We start from the raw sequence: 22,554 nt of genomic DNA on the forward strand, positions 1-22,554 counted from the left end.
ATTCCTTAAGGTTTGGGAACCTTGGATACGTTATTCCTTGCCATCCCTGCCTCCTACTAGTTATGGCCTCCTATAGTCGCTGCCCATGCTAGCCCTGGATCCGTGATCCTTCTAGTTTCCCTTCTTTCATGTTTTCTTTCGGATTCCCTTTTGTTTAATTTTCTTTTTTCCTTTCTTCTACCCTTTCTTCTTTCCTCTTTTTTTTACAATATTATGTTGGATTACTGATGCTATTTGGTTCAGCTTTTTGCCATCCCTTCTTGCTGTCATTGGACATTTCGTTATTTGACTAATACAAGTCAGTAGGATGTCTGTTTATGTGTTATTGCTCTGCCCCTGCGAGGGCGTATTTTGAGCTTGTTGTATTCTTAAAACAAAACTTTCTTAATAAAAATATTGAAATAGAAAGTGTACTTTAAATTAGAAAGAAATCGCTCAGAATCAACTCTTATAAAAACAGATTTGTCTGTACTTGTTTTATAGTAAACTGGCAACAAAATGAAAAATATATGGAACTTAAGCAGGCTTTAACAACACAGTCATGATCCACATGCGTCTTTGTATAAAATGTCAGCCTCATATAAAAAAGAACATAAGCAGTAAATCATTGCTAATTTGTGCTATTTTCCCATTTGTATTCTGAACAGGAAAATACCGGTCATCCTGCCCGAAACCCAGTGTGCTCATAAGTTGCTGACAGGGCGGCCTCTGCACTGTCTAGTTCTCCCCCTGATGGGCTACAGAACGCCTTCCCCTAATAAATGTGCATTTATTATTTTTGTCTGCAGGAGCCTGTAAAGCATTGCACCAGCGCCATGCAGGTCTCCTGCAGATCTGTCAGTATATTTGCTTGCCTGTACAGCGCTAAGGCTGTTGGGACTTTTAGTTTCTCATTCACGAAACACAGTGAATACGAAGATGCCTATGAATGGCTGAGCGTCACTCAGACCGACTCTGTTTTGTTCTGGGTGTGAGATGGGAAGTCTCTGTCTCACAGCTGGAAACCAGCACTGTGTACTGTATGCAGCTGAAGCTACATATAGTTCATAGAGCGCTTAGAGACAGTGCAGTGGTTGGTGAAGGAAATAGATTGTTTGGACCAGCTTGGTCCAAGCAATTTAAAAAGTCACAGGAAACCTGGAGACCAGCTTCAAACTGGAAATTAGCACACTGGATTTCAGGAAGGGTCAGCAGGTATTTTTCTGTACTTACATAGTTTTTAAAGGGAATTTGTATAGACATACTTTGAAGGGGAACTTCAGCCAAAACTTTTTTTTGCTTTTACGATGGGGGGGGGGGGGGGGTGTTGGGGATGAATAGAGTTGAGAAGGGTTAGAACCTCTGTCGGGCTTTTATTTATCTCTGCATCCTGGCTAGAGATATTTCAAGCTTCCTGCCCGGATGAAAACATAGGAACTGAGGGCAACCAACAAGAAAATCTACTCACTTATCCTACCTCAAAAAAAAAAAAATAATAATAATATTGCAGCAGTCCCAACTGCAATCTTTCACACTCATCGACCACAAAGGGGGGATAACTGAAGTTCCACTTTAAGTAGCTAAGCATGAGCAATTGCAATTCAAAAGACAAGAAATTAGCATGACAACAAAACATTAAAATGTAAAAAAAAGGTTAAAAAAAAAAAAAAAAAAAAGTAAAAAAAAGGCTATATATACACACAAGTAACATGTGTTCATTAGACTATAAAGGACCAGTCTTGCCTTTACTATCCTGCACAGGTCCATCTATTCAATCAATTCAGGAAATCTGTAAATACATTTGTTCATCATTTTCCATCTGGCTGGCCTCTGAATAGGGGAAGTCTTTTTGGTCACCTCTGAACTTTGGGATTCCCTACCAAAATTCTTCTTTCCATCGGCAAAAGACAGAACGTCAGCTATGATATCCTTCATAAAGTCCTGGTTGGCGGGGTTGTAAATTTTGGATTCCACCCAATCCTTTTTGGCTTTTCCGCTTGCGCCATAAGATGCTGCCTTTAGCACGCCCTGTATCAGGCCAATATTCCGATTATAATCCAGAGCGGCTAGCTGTGAACGGGCCACCAAGCCGTCAACAGAATAACGAGTTCGTTTTGCAGGGTACTTTCCGGTGATGGTACGAAGCACCTGAAGTTCGTCAGCGTGGCAAAAATTGGAAAGTTGATTGAGGTCCTCAAGCAGGCTTTCGTCAAGCACAACGCCCTTTAGTTGGAGGTGGGCTTCTGAACCTGCCACAAGCCATTCCTTGTTCTCCTCTTCCTCCTCTTCTTCGTCGTGATGGCAGGACTTGTATAGAGTTGCCTCATCCCAATGATGTTGGTTTGACGCATGGTGTGCAATAGAGATCCATTTTTCTCTCAGTAAACTTGAATTCTGTTTAGAGGTTCTGACCGACCACCAGAGATGGCTTTTGGCAGGCCTGATCCACCTTGCCAGTTTATGACAGCCATGCTTCCGGCTGGCCTTTGCCATCTTGTTGCCCACAGACTTGGCCACATGCCAGACATCATACTGGTGTTTGATGCGACTGTAGTGTTTCCTTAACAGCTTTTTTATTCCTGCATGCCGGTCTGTGCAGAGGACACGGACATTCAGTTTTTCCTTGATTATCCGGTCGAGGGCTGTTCGGAATGTCTTTTTTTCAAGGCCCGTAGGGGGATCAGAAGGATCTAACGCTTCCACTTGAAAGTCAACTATTTTTTTAGTTTGGTATTCCAAGAAATTGTAGGTGCAGTATTTGGCACGAGAAGCGTAGGACTTGCACTGGCCATCACCCACTAGCGCTACGGGTCTGCTTTGCACGTCTTGGATGATGCTTTTTTTTTCTAGCTTCCAATGGTGATCAATCGTGGGGAATAAGTAAAGGTTCTGGTTACTGTTATGGGTAGGCTGCGAGATTCCAAGAATTCCAGCGAGCCGGAAAAAACTCTCTACCTTAAAAAAATTGGATCCGCTGCATAAAGTGCTGGAAGATATGAGAAGGTTTCCAATGGGCATTCGGCCAATCATGGGCTGGCTAGTCCACAAGTGAAATTCATGCTTCATTGAACAGACAGCAGTTACTAAAACTGCTGAGCCAATCCGATATTTTTTTAGTTTTGTTATGTTTCCACGGCAGCTTGCCATCTTCAAACACTTGCAACACATCAGTAACTTATTTAAACAGGATTCAAAAACGATAAATTTCCTTTCTTTGACATGGTCCACCGGAGCTTGATCCTCAGGCAACAAAATAGGCGTAATGTCGGCCTCTTTTGGATCCGCTGGAATATTTTCATTCATTTCTTGACTACAGTCCTCCTCCACCTCTACACACGGGCTATAGGCTTCATCAAGGTCAGGAACGGACATTTCCTCGGGTTCTGCGTCAGACTGTGCATCTGCAAAGCTCTCAATAGAGGACAGACCTGGCGACATTGGCGGTTCTTCCTCCTCTTCTATGACTTGAATAGTCATGGAGTTTTCAACGAAATCTGCAAATGAGGCCGTGTTGGGGTTTGAGTGAAGATCATCAAGTTTTTGAATGATTGGTTTAGTTGACTGTGGTTTTCCTGCATGCGTTAGTGCAGGAAGTTTGGCAAGGTTGCACTGAAGTGCTATAGACCTGTGCGGTGGCCTTCGCAATATCTGCGCAGCTTTATCCTTCATTCCTATTGGTCTGTCGACCTGTATTGTTTTGTGTGACATTCCTGGATAACGTCGAGTCATTGTACCAACTGTGCGGCGAGTCCTTGGTCGATAATATCTCTTCCCCCTTGGATGAGGGGGGAGACCGTAATACCCCACCTCCTCCGTGCTCTGGCAGGATGGCGAGTAGTTGGCCATGTCTTCTGTCATGCAGACACTGTTCTGTGAAGCTGGATATTCGGGAAAGCTGTGGGTACGCATTTTACTTGCAAACTGTGACATCACAAACTCCTGAGGCGTAGGTACAGAAGTGGGCACAGGGGAGGACGCAGGAAGTACAGAGGGCTTAATAGTTTCTTCAGCTGACATGTCGTCAAAATATTCCTCCGGCAAGTCGGTGTCCATCTTCCTCTTTTTGGCATACGGGTGATCCACACGCTCCTCTTCCAAAGGATATGGCTGAAGCCAAGGGAAAATGGTGGGTATGGCATCCTTTCTGAACACCTTCCCAAGTTTTTTCTTTTCATAGCAATCAGCGGCAAAGTGTCTGGAACAGATACGGTAGACGCCTTTTTTGCTGTTCTGTATCTTTTCAACAAACTCCTCAAGGCCTTCCTCACTACGATAGATTTGCAGGAGCCATTTCCTTATCATTCCCGGATCGCGTGGAAAGACGTGCAAGGTGATGTCGGGATCCTTCTGACGCCAACTAAAAGAACATCCTTTTACGAAGCACGCCGGCATCCTGTGAAAACAAAATGACATCAGGAATAAGAACGCAAGTACATTTTTAAAAATGATTTCAATATTTACCGCACACACATTGCAAACTCTGTAACTTCCTCTACACTTGCTGTTGTCCTCTGAGGTCTCGGAACACTGATGAAATAAAGAAAACCTGTGGCCAGGTTCTTGGTACGTTATGGACATTCAAGCATTTACATATTCCTAACGATTAAAAGAAGCTTGAGAACAAGCTCTCACTGGCACCCTATAGCTGCAGGCACTGTTGATTAATTCATCCCCAAAGATCACTACAGAGACTCAGGGGTTGATTTGCTAAAAGCAAATAGACTGTTTACTTTGCAGCTGCAGTGGCACTGCAACTATGGAACCTGCTGCCCGCAGTGTCTCCTGTGAGAGGAGCGGTGCTACAGCAGGGATAGCTCTGGACCGGTGACAGGACTCGGGTAATGGTTTAGGGATGAGGGTGGTTAGGAAAAGTAGTGGGGCGTTTTTTTGCTATGATGCATCAAGGTAAAAAACCTTTAGGCTGCTTTCATATTGCAGAGAAGCTGCATGCACACTGCAGTACTCCTAAAACAAATTTTAAATGCATTGCATTACAGCACATCTGAGTGAATAGCCGTGGGGTGCCGGGTCCTTAACAACCAGCTATTCATTGGTTGTTATGGATGCTGACGGGTGGTTGTTAAGGAGCCAGAACCTGCTGGGGTCCTTAACAACCAGCTATTCATTGGTTGTTAAGGATGCTGACGGGTGGTTAAGGAGCCAGAACTGCTGGGGTCCTTAACAACCAGCTATTCATTGGTTGTTAAGGATGCTGACGGGTGGTTAAGGAGCCAGAACCTGCTGGGGTCCCAAACAACCAGCTATTGATTGGTTGTTAAGAATGCTGACGGGTGGTTGTTAAGGAGCCAGAACCTGCTGGGGTCCTTAACAACCAGTGCCAATGCCTCCCCCTCAGTAGTCAGCATGCTCCAAGCTCCTCTTTTGCATGAGCAAAGCTACCACCGGAAGGGGGGAGGAGGCAGAGAGACAGCAGGACAACCAGGAGCAGATGTGAAGGGAGAGCATTTCTTTTACCTATCTGCCTTGTTAAAGCAGAGCTCCACCCAAAAGGGAAAGTTCCGCTTTAAGGACTGCTGCCCCACTCCCCACAAAGGCACCTTTGAGTGGCGGGGGAGGGGGGGTGGGAGCGGGTACCCGAATTTGACTGGTACCCGCTCCCACTTCCAGTCCGATCGCCTAGGCCAGTGGTCGGCAAGCCGCGGCTCGCGAGCCACATGCGGCTCTTTACACGCTTTAATGCGGCTCTTGTGTGCCGGGCGCCCGCTCCCCTCCCTCCTCTCGGGCGGCAGGGACTCTGCAGTGTGATCCAAAAAAAAAACAGCCAGGGCAGCGCGCTCAAATGCAATGATTGGCCAGTCTCGCTGCTACTCACATTCTGAGAGCCAGTGATTGGCTGTCAGGATGTGTGTAGGCGGGGCAGCGTGACGAACGTGAGAGGAGCTAGGCTCCTCTCACAGTCCGCCCTGAAGACCGGAACGGCGCGGGAACACGGCGAGAGGAACGCGCGGAGCAAAGGTAAGTGAATTGACACAGGGGGGACTTGGCTTACTACTTGCTACTTACTTACTACTACTATATGAGGGATGAATTAATATGGGGGATGAATTACTATAGGGGGGATGAATTACTATAGGGGGGATGAATTACTATGGGGGGGTGAATTACTATGGGGGGGTGAATTACTATAGGGGGGATGAATTACTATATGGGGGATGAATTACTATATGGGGGATGAATTACTATATGGGGGATGAATTACTATATGAGGAATGAATTACTATGGGGGATGAATTACTATGGGGGATGAATTACTATATGGGGGATGAATTACTATAGGGGGGATGAATTACTATAGGGGGGATGAATTACTATAGGGGGGATGAATTACTATAGGGGGGATGAATTACTATATGGGGGATGAATTACTATATGGGGGATGAATTACTATGGGGGATGAATTACTATATGGGGGATGAATTACTATGGGGGATGAATTACTATGGGGGATGAATTACTATATGGGGGATGAATTACTATAAAAACTTATTGAAACTAAAAACAGTGTACCATCCTATGTATTTTCAGTTTTAAAAATGTGGCTCTCAAAATAAATTTCAATCGTGGTTTTGGCGAGATTTGCCTCAGTTGAAAAAAAAGGATGCCCACCACTGGCCTAGGCGATTGGAAACGGAAGGTATCCTCCCTCCCTCCCTCCCTGTAGTCTTTTGGGACACATGGCAGGTCCCAGAAGACTACAGGACCATTCATGAAGCGCAGCGCTACTCGCGCATGTGCAGTGGGCACCCGGCTGTGAAGCCGCAAGCTATCACAGCCGGGTGCCCACACTGAAGATGCCAGCCTCCTGGAATACAGGACGGCCGGTGAAACAGCATGCCTTCCTAGTAAAACATAACACATAGTAAAACGGCACACAGTTAACCCTTTGATCGTTCCAGATGTTAACCCCTTCCTGCCCAGTGCCATTAATACAGTGTCAGTGCTTTTTATTAGCACTGATCACTGTATTAGTGCCAATGGGGATGTCAGTGACAGTTAGTGTCAGTTCCCCCACTGATCGCCGCCATTACTAGTATAAAAATAAAAATTCCAGTATATATCCTGCCATTTGTAGACGCTATAAATTTCACGTAAGCCAATTAATTTACACGTATTGGGATTTCTTTTAGCAAAGACATGTTGCAGAATACATTTTGGCCTAAATTTATAAAGAAATTAGATTTTTTTAATTTTTTTCCTGGAAATGTTTTATAGCAAAAAGTCAAAAATTTTGTTTTTTTTTCCTCAAAATTGTCTTTTTTTGATTATAGCGCAAAAATAAAAAAACAAAAAAATGCAGAGGCGATCAAATACCCCCAAAAGAAAGCTCAATTTGTAGGGAAAAAAAAGGACATAAATTTCATTTGGGTGCGGCATTGCATGACAGCGCAATTGTCAGTTAAAGTATTGCTGCACCGTATTGCAAAAATATGGGCTGGTCAGGAAGGGGGGTAAATCCTCTGGGGGGCAAGTGGTTAAAAGGTCTGCCAACCTGTTAGCAACACAAGGTACCTGCTATGACCTTTCTAAAATGACTTTCAGTTTACTAGTGACCCCTCAACTCTGAGCCCAAGTCTACCCTCAATTATTAGCCAGAAATGTGCTCACTATAACAAAGTTTTTAGTAGGGCTGCAACTAACGATTATTTTCATAATCGATTAGTTGGCCGATTTATTGATTTGATTAAAATCGTATAAAAACCTCAAAAAAGGGTGATGTATAACTGAATTAATTAAAAAAAAGACCATTTATTCTTGAATATATGTATGCAGTGGGAAATATAAATAACTAGCTGGTTAGGAAACAAAATATCTAATCCACTCTGAAAATAACAGACAGACGAGATGTATGTACTATTAGAGATTGATTCTGGTGCATATCATCAGACTCCTAGATCAAAATTTATATTATAAAATTATTTAATTATATATTATTTAATTTATATATTTAATTATATTATAATTTAAAAAAAAAAAAAAGACCTAAAAACATGGTTTTGCAGATTTTCAGACAAGACTGTAATAAAATATTATGGAGGACAGACTCTCTTGTCATAGGCATGCTACTACTCCAAAGACATGCTGAAGGTGAATTGGCTCCTGTCTAAATTGTCCCTAGTATGTGTATGTATGAATGTGAGTTAGGGACCTTAGATTGTACACCCCTTGAGGGTTAGGGACTGATGTGAATGTACAATATATATGTAAAGCGCTGTGTAAATTGATGGCACTATATAAGTACCTGAAATATTAATAATAAATACCTGTGCCTGCTGTCAATTTTTCCTTTTTGTTAATTTTAAGAACGTTCGTTCTATTTCCTAATCGTTTGTGGGGTCAAATTGACATTCATTTTCGACCACAGTGACGGAAAAATTCAAAGGAGCCAAATAAAAAAAAAAACTTTTTTTGATCTAATGAATTTTCGGACAGTATATGTGGTTTTCATTCACGAATTACATTAATTTTAAAATTAAGTGTTAAAATCAAGTGAAAAGTTTTAACAACATTCGTCCATTCATATACAAAGAATTTTCATACGAATATTCATACAAATTCTCTCTTCCAAAAATCAAATGTATGTATGGCCAGCATAAGAACTTTAGTTGTAGCAGCAGCATGTTTTTAGAACACCTGTCAAGATGGGGCTAAAAAAGCAAAAATTAGCCCTTTATAGAACAAAAACAGCAGTTTATCAGTACAAGTTCATTTTTACTGTGAAACAGTGAAAGTAATTATATATATATATATATATATATATATATATATATATATAAATAAATATACCCAGAAGTCAGATATATAAGGAATTTTAAATGGGAGTCAGACATGAAGCTACATGAAGGGTGGAGGGGGATAGAAATCTTTTATATCAACCACTTCCTGACCACCCTATAGCAGAGGGACTGCTACAGGACAGCAGGGATGTGCAAAATTACACATACATACATACATATATATATACATATACATATACACACACATATATATATATATATATATACACACATACACATATATATATATATATGATTTTGTATTTCCGGGTAGAGGGGCGTGCGGTCCCTACCCGCGTCGCTATTGGCTCCTTGGCATGTCAATCACCGGGTCCCGGCTGCCGACTCTCGATCGCCGAGAAACACTGACAGGGGAGAGGTCTGTATGTAAACAATACAGATCTCTCCCCTGTCAGCACAAACAGGCTGCTTTGTATTGCTCTGCACAGCAGAGCAATACAAAGCAGCTTGTCTACACAGTAAAACAGCACACTATGTAAAACACAACACAGCACACAGTTCACCATTTGATCGCCCCAGATGTTAACCCCTTCCTGCCCAGTGTCATTAGTACAGTGTCGGTGCTTTTTATTAGCACTGATCACTGTCTTGGTGTCACTGGGGATGTCAGTGACAATTAGTCAGTTCCCCCTTAGTGCCAGAATGCCCACTGCAGTCCCACTATAAGTTGCTGATCGCCGCCATTACTAGTATAAATAAATAAAAATTCCAGTGTATATACCGCCATCTGTAGTAGCTATAGCTTTCATGTAAACCAACTAATTTACACGTATTGGGATTTTTTTTTTTTTTTTAGCAAAGACATGGAGTAGAATACATTTTGGCCTAAATTTATGATGAAATTTGTTTTACATTTTTTATTGGGCATGTTTAAATAGCAAAAAGTTAAAAAATTGTTTTTTTTATTTTCAAAATTGTCGGTCTTTTTTTGTTTATAGCGCAAAAAATAAAACCGCAGAGGCGATCAAATACCACCAAAAGAAAGCTCTATTTGTGGGGAAAAAAGGACATTAATTTAAGTACAATGTTGCATGACCGCGCAATTGTCAGTTAAAGTAACACAGCGCCCTACCGCAAAAAATGGAAGTTGGGTAAATCCTCTGGAGGGTAAGCGGTTAAAGTGATCGTAAAGGATGGATTTTTTTTTCTAAACAACAAACATGTTACACGTACCTGCTCTGTGTAATGGTTTTGAACAGAGCAAGCTGATTCTCCTCTTCTGGGGTCCCTCGCCGGCGCTTCTGGCTCCTCTTGTGTTCAGAGTGCCCCTATAGCAAGCCACAAAGTATATTATGGAGTCCAGGGGCGGACTGACAACTCATGGGGCCCCCCGTGCAATAGGGGATCATGGGGCCCCTGTGTCCTTGCCGACTCTCAAAGCACACCCAAAAAAGCCTATAAAAAAAAGGTACCAGGGGCATTTCATGGGGCCCCTTACTGACCCCGGGCCCTCGGGCAGTGCCCGAGTGCTCGAATGGTCAGTTCGCCCCTGATGGAGTCCCTTTATAGCAAGGTAAACTTCTGCCCTTAGAATTACTCAGTTCCTTCTCCTGCCCTGGACTACATGTCCCATGAAGCATTGCTCCTGACACATTCACAGGTTCTCAGGCACTTATTGACATGTATAATCGGTGTACTGAGCTGTATGTGCGTTGCACTGTATTTTCTGATATGTAAACAAATACTGCATTCTGTATGCAGGCCAAAAGGTCGGCTGACCAATTGATTACAGAAAATAGTTGTCAACTATTTTCATCGATTATGTCGATTAGTTGTTTCAGCCCTGGTTTTTAGGATGAATCTCTTATATTTTTAGGATTAAAATATTAAACATTTTTTTTTAAATAATAAATAAATAACAAAACATGTTATACTTAACTACTCTGTGCAATGGTTTTGCACAGAGCATCCCCGATCCTCATGTTCTGGGGTCCCTCACTGGAGCTCCTGGCTTCCGAGTAGCACCCCCCCCCCAAGCAAGACCACTTGCTAAGGGGGTCACTCCTGTGGGGCTCGATCTCCGCTGCCTGCGGCCATTGCCACAGACAGCAAGGCTTTGCCTCATCCCCGCTCCCATGTCACAGGATTTGATTGACAGCAGCAGGAGCCAATGGCTCCCGCTACTATTCACCTGCACTGTGAGGAGGCAGAGAGAGGAGAGAGCCACTGCTCTCATGCACAGCACTGGATCAAAAAAAAATTGAACTCGGGTAAGTACAAGAGGGTGATCCTGCAGCACAGAAGGTTTTTTTTAAAATCTTAATGCAGAGTATGTATTAACCACTTCCCGTCCGGCCCGTGTATATAAACGGCTAGACAGGATCAGTGCAGGAGCGGGTTGCCATTCATAAACGGCACCCGCCATTTTAGCCTGTGTGCACTCCCTGGGAGAGTGCGGCACCGCGATCTGGTGCCCACTGTGTCCGGAGGAACACAGTGGAACACCGATCGCTGTACGGGACCTCTGTGCGAGGTCCTGATCATGTGATCACTGACTGGCCAATCAGTGATCACATGAATAGTTGTAAGCAAGATGTCACTTCCTGACATCATTGCTTACTACGTGTGAAATCTGTGAATGAGCACAGAGGTCACATGGTACAAGGCTATTCACAAACACCCATGTGACAAGCTGTGACCAATCACAGCTCACTCAGTTCTTCTCAATGAGTGCAAGAATGCAGCCAGAGAGAAGGAGAAATTATTGCTTTTACATCCTTTATGGGTGTAAAAGCAATCAGTGTAAAAAAAAAAAAAATCTTCATCACCCCCACAAGTAGTACAGTGTCACCATGCTGACAGTAAGTTAAAAAAACAGAAATAATATGGGTGTAAAAGCAATCAGTGTAAAAAAAAAATAATAATAATAATAATCTTCATCACCCCCCACAAGTATGGTGACACTCCACTGCTAGGGTGACAGTATGTTAAAAAAAAACAAATAATAATAAAAAAAAATAAAATAAAAATGTAAAAAAAAACAAACTTTGAAAAATTATAATTTTTGGTTATAAACCAATCTGGGTTATTTTTTTTACTAAAAAGAAAGATTATTTATTTGCAAAATTTTATAAGAAAAACACTTTTTTTCAAAATGTTTGGACTTTTTCTGTTTCAATATTTTTATTAAGAAAGTTTTGTTTTTAAGAATATAACAAGCTAAAAATACGCCCTCGCAGGGGCAAAGCAGAACAATAACACATACAGAGAGACATCCTGCTGACTTGTAAGGGCTTTTTCATTTATATAGCAAAAAAAAAAAAAAATTTAAATCCCAGTGGTGAATAAACACCAGCAAAATAAAGTTTTATCTGTCTCCAAAAAATGCTAAAAAATTCATATGGGTACAGTGTTGCATGACCGTACAATTGTCAACGTGTGATAGCGCTGAAAGCTGAAAACTGGCCTGGACAGGAAGGGGGAGTGAAAGTGTCTGGACTGGAAGTGGTTAAGGTAAAAAAAAAAAAAACCTTAAGGGTTTAGAACCACTTCCCGTCCGGCCCATGTATATAAATGGCCGGACGGTGGCAGTGCAGGGGCGGGTTGCCGTTCATAAACGACGCCCGCCATTTTGGACTGCGTGCTCCCAGGGACAGGAAGGGGGTAAAAGTGTCCGCACTGGAAGTGGTAAAGGAAAAAAAAGAAAAAAAAAAACCTTAAGGTTTAGAACCATTTCCCGTCCGGCCCATGTATATAAATGGCCGGACAGTGGCAGTGCAGGGGCGGGTTGCCGTTCATAAACGACGCCCGCCATTTTGGACTGCGCGCTCCCTGGGACAGGAAGGGGGTAAAAGTGTCCGGACTGGAAGTGGTAAAGGTATAAAAAAAAAAAAAAAAAAAAAAAAAAACCTTAAGGGTTTAGAACCACTTCCTGCCCAGCCCATGTATATAAATGGCCGGACGGTGGCAGTGCAGGGGTGAGTTGCCGTTCATAAGCGACGCCCGCCATTTTGGATTGCGCGCTCCCTCGGACAGGAAGGGGGTAAAAATGCTGAAATGTCTTTTGGTTATATTACAGATCCATCTTCTGTAAAGCTTTCTAAACACCTTACAATCTTACTGCACACAGACTGTCCGATCTCCTGACACGTTACAATCTGGTTGCACAACGTCTTAGAATTCCTGCAATAAATGAAATATGAGGACCTACTCCTATGAGGACCTACTCCTATGAGGACCTACCTTCTAGCAAATCAATTTGTATCCAACCACGCTGGCTGGCCCTAACACTACAGAGCTGATGGCAGATCCAACAGGAGATTGTAACATGGTGAGCTTTCCATTTACCAGCAACTATGTAGTATGAGAGCCTTCCTAGACACTTATTCAAAACATATCACATTAAGAAGGTCCTCACATTACAAAGGCTGTTGCAAATTCTACATGAGATTGCACAGATCAGCTTGTAACATGGGTGACTAGGTTTATCGTTTTTACAGCTTTGAACAATCAGTGTTTTAATAAAAAGAAAAAAAACAAACAAACACAAGCTTACTTGTATGACTGTATAGACGTTTATCCAAAAGCGGGTTTTGTACTGACTGGAGTCAACTCTCGGCCCTTCAAAAGGAAATAAAAATATGAAGATCAGGAAAAAAAAAATGAAATTTCACCCAAGATTACCCAAATTACAGTGGATGATGTTCATATTAAGTATTTTGGCTGCTATCATATTCACACAACATTTTGTAATATTTAAAGCTGAAAGCAGAAATATAAAACCGTGTTTGTAAATGTATTCTGTTTTTCTATAACTGTGTCAGCCATCGGCAAAATGTCCTTTGAATCCATGCATTCCGGGGCTCCTCCCACAGTTTCCCATTTATAAAACCAGTGACAGCCACGCCCTCTCCCTCCCCATGACCACCAATCATGTAGTTCTCCTGTGTGAGAGAACAGCTTTTCTTAGTAGTTCTCCTAGATGAGAGGGATGTAATTACTTTGCTGCTCACAGTAGTGGCAGGACCTGCCCACCAGTGACTACAATAGCCGACTGATGTGCTGGGAAAAGGCTAGACTGCTCCACCCACCAATGACTGCAACAGCTGATTGATAGGTTGGCTAACTCCAGACTGCGCTAGTCACAAATGACAACAGCCGATTGATAGGTTGGGTAACTCCAGACTGCCCCACCCACCAAGGACTGCAACAGCCGATTGATGGGTTGGTTAATTCCAGACTGTGCCACCCACCAATGACAAAAGCCGATTGATAGGTTGGGTAACTCCAGACTGCCCCACCCACCAAGGACTGCAACAGCCAATTGATAGGTTGGGTAACTCCAGACTTCCCCACCCACCAAGGACTACAACAGCCGATTGATAGGTTGGGTAACTCCAGACTTCCCCACCCACCAAGGACTGCAACAGCCAATTGATAGGTTGGGTAACTCCAGACTTCCCCACCCACCAAGGACTACAACAGCCGATTGATAGGTTGGGTAACTCCAGACTTCCCCACCCACCAAGGACTGCAACAGCCAATTGATAGGTTGGGTAACTCCAGACTTCCCCACCCACCAAGGACTGCAACAGCCAATTGATAGGTTGGGTAACTCCAGACTTCCCCACCCAACAAAAGAATACAACAGCCAATTGATAGGTTGGGTAAGGCAGGCCATACACTATACAATTTTCTGTCCAATTTATGCCCAATTTCCTTTAGATTTACTTTCAACTATGTAGTGCAAGAGCCTGCCTAATTGGATACAACTTAAAGTGTTGTTAGGTTTGACCTTATATTATATGGTTTTTAGTAAATCTAAACCAAAAATTTCAAGACAATTGTACAATGTATGGCCAGCCTAACTCCAGACTGCCCCACCCACCGATGACTGCAACAGCCGATTGATGGGTTGGTTAAATCCAGACTGTGCCACCCACCAATGACAACAGCCAATTGTTAGGTTGGGTAACTCCAGACTGCCCCACCCACCAATGACTGAAACAACCGATTGATAGGTTGGGTAACTCCAGACTGCCCCACCCACCAATGAAAACAACTGATTGATAGGTTGGGTAACTCCAGACTGCCCCACCCACCAATGAAAACAGCTCATTAATAGGTTGGGTAACTCCAGACTGCCCCACCCACCAATGAAAACAGCCAATTGTTAGGTTGGGTAACTCCAGACTGCCCCAGCCACCAATGACTACAACAGCGGATTGATAGATTGTGTAACTCCAGACTGTCTCACCCACCAATGACAACAGGAGAATCCCTGTCTGTTCCATTGACCAATGACTACAATAGCTGATTGACAGGCCCAGGAAAACTCCCGGTCTTTCCCACTCTCCCAAGAACTACAGTAGCTGATTGACAGGCTGTCTGTCCCACCTACCAATGACTGCAACAGGTGACTACCAGGCTGGGAGATTTCCAATCTGTTGTGCCCAACAATGACTACAATAGCTAGTTAACAAGTGGGAGTACCCCGATCTCCCCCACATACGTATGACTACAATAGTTGATTGATAGGCCCAGGAAAATTCCCAGTCTGTCCTGCCCACCATGGACAACAATAGTTGATTGACAGCATGGAGAATGCATCTGTCTCACCCATCCACACCTGCCTATATAGATTGCAAATTCTCCTAATCACACAGAGCCATAAAATAATAACACCAGCCATACATGAATCGAAATTCAGCCGGTTCAGCAAAGACAGGCCTGATTTCAATCCATGTATGGGCACCCTGGTTGTACAGATGTTGGTCTATCGATCAACTTCTGAACCACCACCATGCCATTTTTTTTCTCCCGAAAGGTCAGTGCCGCCGGCTATATTGATCATGTACTGATGTGTGAGGAAGACTCCCCGCCATGAGAACACAATAGCACAGCGAGAAGGATTCCCCCATTCACCTTGACTGTGTGGATGGGGGAATCGGCACATTTTTTTCATTCAAACCGCTGGTTGAACAGGGAGGAAAAAAAAAATTGTAAAATATGTGGCCAGCCTTAAGCCAACCATACATGGAAAGAAAATGACTCGATTACCCCATCAACACAGTGGGGTTTAGTTACTAAAGCTGGTTCACTCGGAATCTTGCACTCTTTTGCATGGAAACCAATCAGCATCCAGGGGTTATTGCTACAGCTTAACTGAACAAGCTGAGGTTAGAAGCTGATTGGCTACCATGCACAAGTGCACCAGCTTTAGTAAATCTCCCCCAGTCGTTGATGGGGGAATCCCTCCCGCGTAGCCATTGTGTTCTCCTGGTGGGGGAGTGGTCTCCGCCAAGAGAACACAGTGATTACTGCTAGCAACTATAATAGCAGCTAGCGATAATCACATGTAAAATCCAACAGGCTGGTTGTACCCAAGCTGATCAATAAACTTGGTTACATTTGGCCTGCCCGTAGATGAACCGGCAGAACTGGTTGATTCCAACTGTCTAATGGCCAGCTTAACCCTAGGTTCATATCTGTGCGGGTCTGCACGAAAATCCGTGCGGCCGCACAACCCGCACTGAGAATTGCGGACCCGCGGGCGGGTGCCACTAGTTCTAATGGTGCGCCGCCCACACTGGGAAACGCAACCGTACTGAGAACCGAGGTTCCCGTGTGGGCTGCGTTTTCCAAAGAAGTACAGGGACTTCTTTCCCTGCGTGTCATGGGCACGGGAGTCCATTCAAATGAATGGGCTCTCGAGCCCGAGCAAAACGCAGCCCACACAGCCGTAACGGTGTGAACCGGGGGTGAGACTGTGAGGAGCAGGTAAGGGGCTTTCTAAACAAAAAGCTTGGTCTAAAATTTGAATATACAGTCCTGGCCAAAAATACTGGCACCCCTGAATTTCTGTCAGATAATGCACCACTTCACCCAAAAAATTGTTGCAAATACAAATGTTTAGGCGTTCTCATGTTTATTTCTTCTATTTGTATTGTTATGACACAAAAAAAGTGAAGAAAAAAAGCCAAATCTGACACATTCCACGCAAAACCCCCAAAATGGACTGGACAAAATTATTAGCACCTTCTCAAAATTGTAAGAAATAATTGCATTCCAAGTTTGTGATGCTCCTGTTATTTGTAATTAAACTCACTTGTACCAATTAACCACTTCCAGTCCGGACACTTTTACCCCCTTCCTGTCCAAGGCAATTTTCAGCTTTCAGCGCTATCACACTTTGAATGACAATTGCGCGGTCATGCAACACTGTACCCATATGAATTTTTTACCATTTTTTTGAGACAGATAAAGCTTTATTTTAGTGGTATTTATTCACCGCTGGGATTTTTATTTTTTTTTACTATGTAAATGAAAAAGTCCAAAAATGTCGAAAAAAAGTGTTTTTTTTTATAAAATTGTGCAAATAAATAATATTTCATCATAAATCTTGGCCAAAATTTATTCCGTTATTTTTTTAGTAAAAAAAAAAAATCCAAATTAGTTTATAACCAAAAATTATAATTTTTAAACATTTTTTTTTACATTTTTATTTTTTTTATATTATTATTTTTTATTTATTTTTTTTTTACATACTGTCACCCTAGCAGTACAGTGTCACCATGGTGACACTGTACTACTTGTGGGGGGTGATGAAGATTTTTTTTTTGTTACACTGATTGCTTTTTTATATATATATATATATATATATATAAAATTATTATTATACAGGATTTATATCGCGCCAACAGTTTGCTCAGCGCTTTACAGTGTAACGGGAGACAATACAGTTCAATACAAGAGGGATAGGAGGGCCTGATCCTGGGAGCTTACTATATATATATATATATATATATATATATATATATATATATATATATATATATATATATATATATATATATATATATATATACACATACATACATACACACACACCCCATGATGGGCAAAAATATTGGCACCCCTGCATTTCTGTCAAATAGTGCACCACTTCACCCAGAAAACTGTTGCAATTACAAATGTTTCATCATTCTCTTGATTTGTTTGTATTGGTATGACACAAAAAAGTAGAGAATCAAAAAGTCAAATCTGACACAATCCACACAAAACTCCAAAAATGGACTTTATTGGCACCCTCAATTTAATATGTGGTAGCACACCCCTTGGAAAATATAACTGAAACCATGAATGAGTTTCTTCCACCTATAGTGGAATTTCTCTTCTTTCACCAACTGCTCCAGGTCCCTCAGATTGGAAGGGTTCCTCTTCCCAACTGCTGTATTGAGATCTCTCCACAGGAGCTCTATGGGATTGAGATCTGGACTCATTTCTGGCCAGTTCATTACTCTCCAGCGCTTTGTCTGTAACCATTTCTGGGGGCTTTTTGACCTGTGCTTTGGGTCATTGTTCTGCTGGAAGACCCATGACCTCTGATGGAGACCCAACTTTCTGACATTGGGCCCTACATTGCACTCCAGAATTCTTTGGTAGTCTTCAGATTTCATAATGCCATGCACACGGTCCAGACACAGGCGTACCTCGGTTTACGACCGCCTCAGTTAACGTAATTTTCCGTTTACGAATGAAAATCCATTGAAAATATTGCCTCGGTTTACAAATGTTTTTCGCAATACGAACGGATTAATTGGTTTTCAATGCATTTACAATTTAATTTTTTTTAAATCATGTCCCTGTACATTATTTATGCCTTTTAAAGTGCACTTCACAAAGAGTTAACAGATAAAACTTTTTTTTTTTTCTGACCTCCAGAACGGATTAACTTGGTTTTCAATGCATTTCCAATTTTTTTTTTCAATCATGTCCCTTTATGCCTTCAAAAAAATGTTTTATCTGTTCAAAACTCTTTATACTTTTTTCTGACCTCCGAAACAGATTAATTGGTCTTCAATGCATTCCTATGGGAAACCGTGTTTCAGTTTATGAATTTTTCACAATACGAAAAGTCTTGCAGAACGAATTAAATTTGTAAACTGAGGTGTGGGGGGAGTGTGCGTGCATGCGTGCGTGCGTGTTATTATTTTTCCTACTGTTAGTAATTTTTTTTATATTATGAACACCCCAGCCCTACTCTCTGGTATCGGATGATGTCGTGATGCATGGTAGGACTTGCAGTTTAATAAGGTGACCTGAAAGAAGAAAAGGATGTCCTATGAGTGTCTGAGCCCCCAGGCAGCCCTGTACCTTTCTAGTCAGGGTAGATTCACACCACATGTGGTGGGATTACGTGGGATTACGTTGGGTGGCTATTTCAGCGCAGTCCCCCGCATGGACAAGGCAATATGCCTTGCCTCCTATGTGCCCGGTTCACACCACTGCGTTTTGATGGTGTGTGGGCATAGTGTGCATCAGGGGCGGACTGACCATTTGGAAACTCGGGCACTGCCCGAGGGCCCGAAGTCAGTAGCGGGCCGTATGAGATGCCCCTGGTACCTTTTTCATAGGCTTTTTTTAGTTTGGGCAAGGACACAGGGGCCCCATGATCCCCTACTGCCCGGGGGCCCCATGAGTTGTCAGTCCGCCCCTGGTGTGCATGCAGTACATTTTATCAGCGCAGTGCAAGACAATCTACTGCAGTTGAGATTTATGACAGGTCTGTGTGGCATCTCAAAATTAAAAAAGAAAAAGAAAAAAAATGGAACGGTGCAATCCGCGAAGCTCGGTGCTTCATCACTGCGCTGATCTCAGCTGAACTGCACCACACACCAGCCGCTGCACTGCAGTGTGAACCAGCCCTCAATGTGATGGTATTACGGACTTTTAAAACAACGATTTCATGATATAAGTAAAACATTTATCTACTTTTTGTTTCACGCAGACTGGGGAAAGGAAGTATTAGGGGAAATGTAAGTGTCCCGGGGTTCATCCTTTAACATGTCAGACCTTTCAGCAGCAGCAAATATCTGTGTTCCCGCCCGCCCGGGTGGGGGGGTGGTAATTTTCTCTTCGGTTCCTCTCTCGGAGATTCCCAGGAGCTTTGCTGTGAGCTAAACTTCCTGTTTCCCCCCTTCTCTGAAATCCCCCGGGGAGCCTCAGAAACTGACACCAGGCCTGCTGATCCAGCAAAAGGAATTTATAGCCTGTTAACAAGCCATGGAGGAGAAACAGGAAACTCGGCACACAGCAAAGACTTGAAATTCAGCAGACAGGAAGTGTGGGGGAATCTCTCCAGGGGGGACATACAGCCAAAGGATTTAACCCTTCCCTGCTCTCAACAGTTTGGTCTGCAACTCTATTTTAGAAAAAAAAAAAAAGAAGAAAAAAAAAAAAAAAAGTCCAGCCAGTTACTTGATTAGTTTAGAAGTATAAATGACTGTCACAATTTAATAAAAAACAAATAAAACAAAAAGTCACCGGCCCTTTCAGTAGATTAACCTCGGCGTGTTTTCTGTAGTATGCCAGCTTAACCTATCCAATTATTACCAGGATATATTCAATCAGTATATTCGAATACATTTATATAGAACCGTGCAGGGGTGGACTGACGATTCGAACACTCGAGCACTGCCCGAGGGACTGGGGTCAGTAGGGGGCCCCATGAAATGCCCCTGGTACCTTTTTATAGGCTTTTTGGGTGTGCTTTGAGTGTGGGCAAAGACACAGGGGCCCCATAATCTCCTATTGCCCGGGGGCCCCATGAGTTGTCAGTCTGCCCCTGGAACCGTGTGAAACCCTGATGTGAATTCCTACACTAAACTAGGAAATTTGCGAGGTACTTTCTAGTAAAAACAAATCACAATACTGTCTTTTTTTTTTTTTTTTTTATTAAACATCAAGGTGAAGTGTGAATGACAAATGTCACAGTGATATCGCAAGTACAATATGTGAAGATTCATACCTGACTACAACATGCCATAGAATAATGTGATTGGAAAATGATGGTCTGGATCTCTCCTTGTTACTTTACTTCCATTCTTTTTTTTTTACCTTTTCAGACCGAGTGCCCACAGGCTGCAGATCAAATCAGGGGGGCACAGACAGGACTACAACTCCAAGCAGAGTAGACTGCCACCAACATGGCCAGGAAAATCCCGCCATCCAGCATAGAAAAACTCAGCTACTTCAGTAATACTGAGCCCGGGATTCCTACTTGTGAAGTGCAGCATACCGCGTGGGATCCGCACGTCAACCGCGTGGGATCCGCACAGGAACTGCGTGGGATCCGCACAGGAACCGCACAGGAACCGCGTAGGAACCGCACAGGAACCGCGTGGGATCCGCACAGGAACCGCGTGGGATCCGCACAGAAACAGCACCACGTTCCTGTGCAAATCACTTGCGAATTCTGTGCGGTGTGATTGGAAGTCCAAGCAGAGTAGACAGCCACCAACATGGCCAGGAAAACCCCGCCATCCAGCATAGAAAAACTCAGCTACTTCAGTAATACTGAGCCCGGGATTCCTACTTGTGTAGTGCAGCATACTGCGTGGGATCCGCACAGGAACCGCGTGGGATCCACACAGAAACAGCACCACGTTCCTGTGCAAATCACTTGCGAATTCTGTGCGGTGCGATTGGAGCCATACATTTTGTATGGCTAAACTTGCACTGCATTCACACAAAAAAAAGGTACATGTCCCTTTTTTGGGTCCCCACTAGAATCGGATTGCATGGGTATTCACACCTATGCGATCCGATTCTGCACATCGCACCACGTTTTATGGACCAATTTAGGAGTGTTGTTAAATTAACATACACACCCGCAACGGTTCCAATGAACGGGGTGTGATTGTGATGTGGAATTCGCACTGAAAACGCTGCGAATTCTGCACCGTATCAGTGTGAAACCGGGCTAAAATGTATCTGGTCATCCCAATTAAGCTTTTTTTTAAATTCCAGAGAGACAATGAAAAGCATGATAGAGCGCGAGACAGGCAGGCAGACCACGAGAGAGAACGCGAGACAGCAAGACAGCCATGCAGACCGAGAGAGAGCGCGAGACAGCCATGCAGACCGAGAGAGAGCGCGAGACAGCCAGGCAGACCGAGAGAGAGCGCGAGACAGCCAGGCAGACCGAGAGAGAGCGCGAGACAGCCAGGCAGACTGACAGACGCGCGAGACAGCCAGGCAGACTGAGAGAGACCGCGAGACAGCCAGGCAGACTGAGAGAGACCGCGAGACAGCCAGGCAGACTGAGAGAGACCGCGAGACAGCCAGGCAGACTGAGAGAGACCGCGAGACAGCCAGGCAGACAGAGGGAGAGCAAGACAGCCAGGCAGACTGACAGACGCGCGAGACAGCCAGGCAGACCGAGAGAGAGACCGCGAGACAGCCAGGCAGACCGAGAGAGACCGCGAGACAGCCAGGCAGACCGAGAGAGACCGCGAGACAGCCAGGCAGACCGAGAGAGACCGCGAGACAGCCAGGCAGACCGAGAGAGACCGCGAGACAGCCAGGCAGACCGAGAGAGACCGCGAGACAGCCAGGCAGACCGAGAGAGACCGCGAGACAGCCAGGCAGACCGAGAGAGACCGCGAGACAGCCAGGCAGACCGAGAGAGACCGCGAGACAGCCAGGCAGACCGAGAGAGACCGCGAGACAGCCAGGCAGACCGAGAGAGACCGCGAGACAGCCAGGCAGACCGAGAGAGACCGCGAGACAGCCAGGCAGACCGAGAGAGACCGCGAGACAGCCAGGCAGACCGAGAGAGACCGCGAGACAGCCAGGCAGACCGAGAGAGACCGCGAGACAGCCAGGCAGACCGAGAGAGAGCGCGAGACAGCCAGGCAGACCGAGAGAGACCGCGAGACAGCCAGGCAGACCGAGAAATACCGCGAGACAGCCAGGCAGACCGAGAGAGACCGCGAGACAGCCAGGCAGACAGAGAAAGCGCAAGACAGCCAGGCAG

The 22,554-nt window shown here is 43.9% G+C and overlaps 1 protein-coding gene across 1 annotated transcript in view; it reads right to left on the reverse strand.

Moving 5' to 3' along the window:
- Window positions 1–448: 448 nt before the first annotated feature.
- The window catches only part of LOC149442141 (uncharacterized), a 32,014-nt gene continuing 9,908 nt past the window's right edge, over window positions 449–22,554 (reverse strand). Inside the window, exons 2-3 of the mRNA XM_089656483.1 lie at window positions 13,291–13,355; window positions 449–4,372 (exon numbers count right to left, since the gene is read on the reverse strand). Coding sequence (XP_089512609.1) covers window positions 1,747–4,371 — 2,625 coding nt within the window. The 5' untranslated portion in view covers window position 4,372; window positions 13,291–13,355 and the 3' untranslated portion in view covers window positions 449–1,746. The remainder of the gene's footprint in view (window positions 4,373–13,290; window positions 13,356–22,554) is intronic.

This window comes from Staurois parvus, unplaced genomic scaffold (assembly GCF_062004578.1).
Source record: "Staurois parvus isolate SC_StPar_1 unplaced genomic scaffold, SC_StPar_1.0 ptg000909l, whole genome shotgun sequence".
Taxonomy (NCBI): Eukaryota; Metazoa; Chordata; class Amphibia; order Anura; family Ranidae; genus Staurois; species Staurois parvus.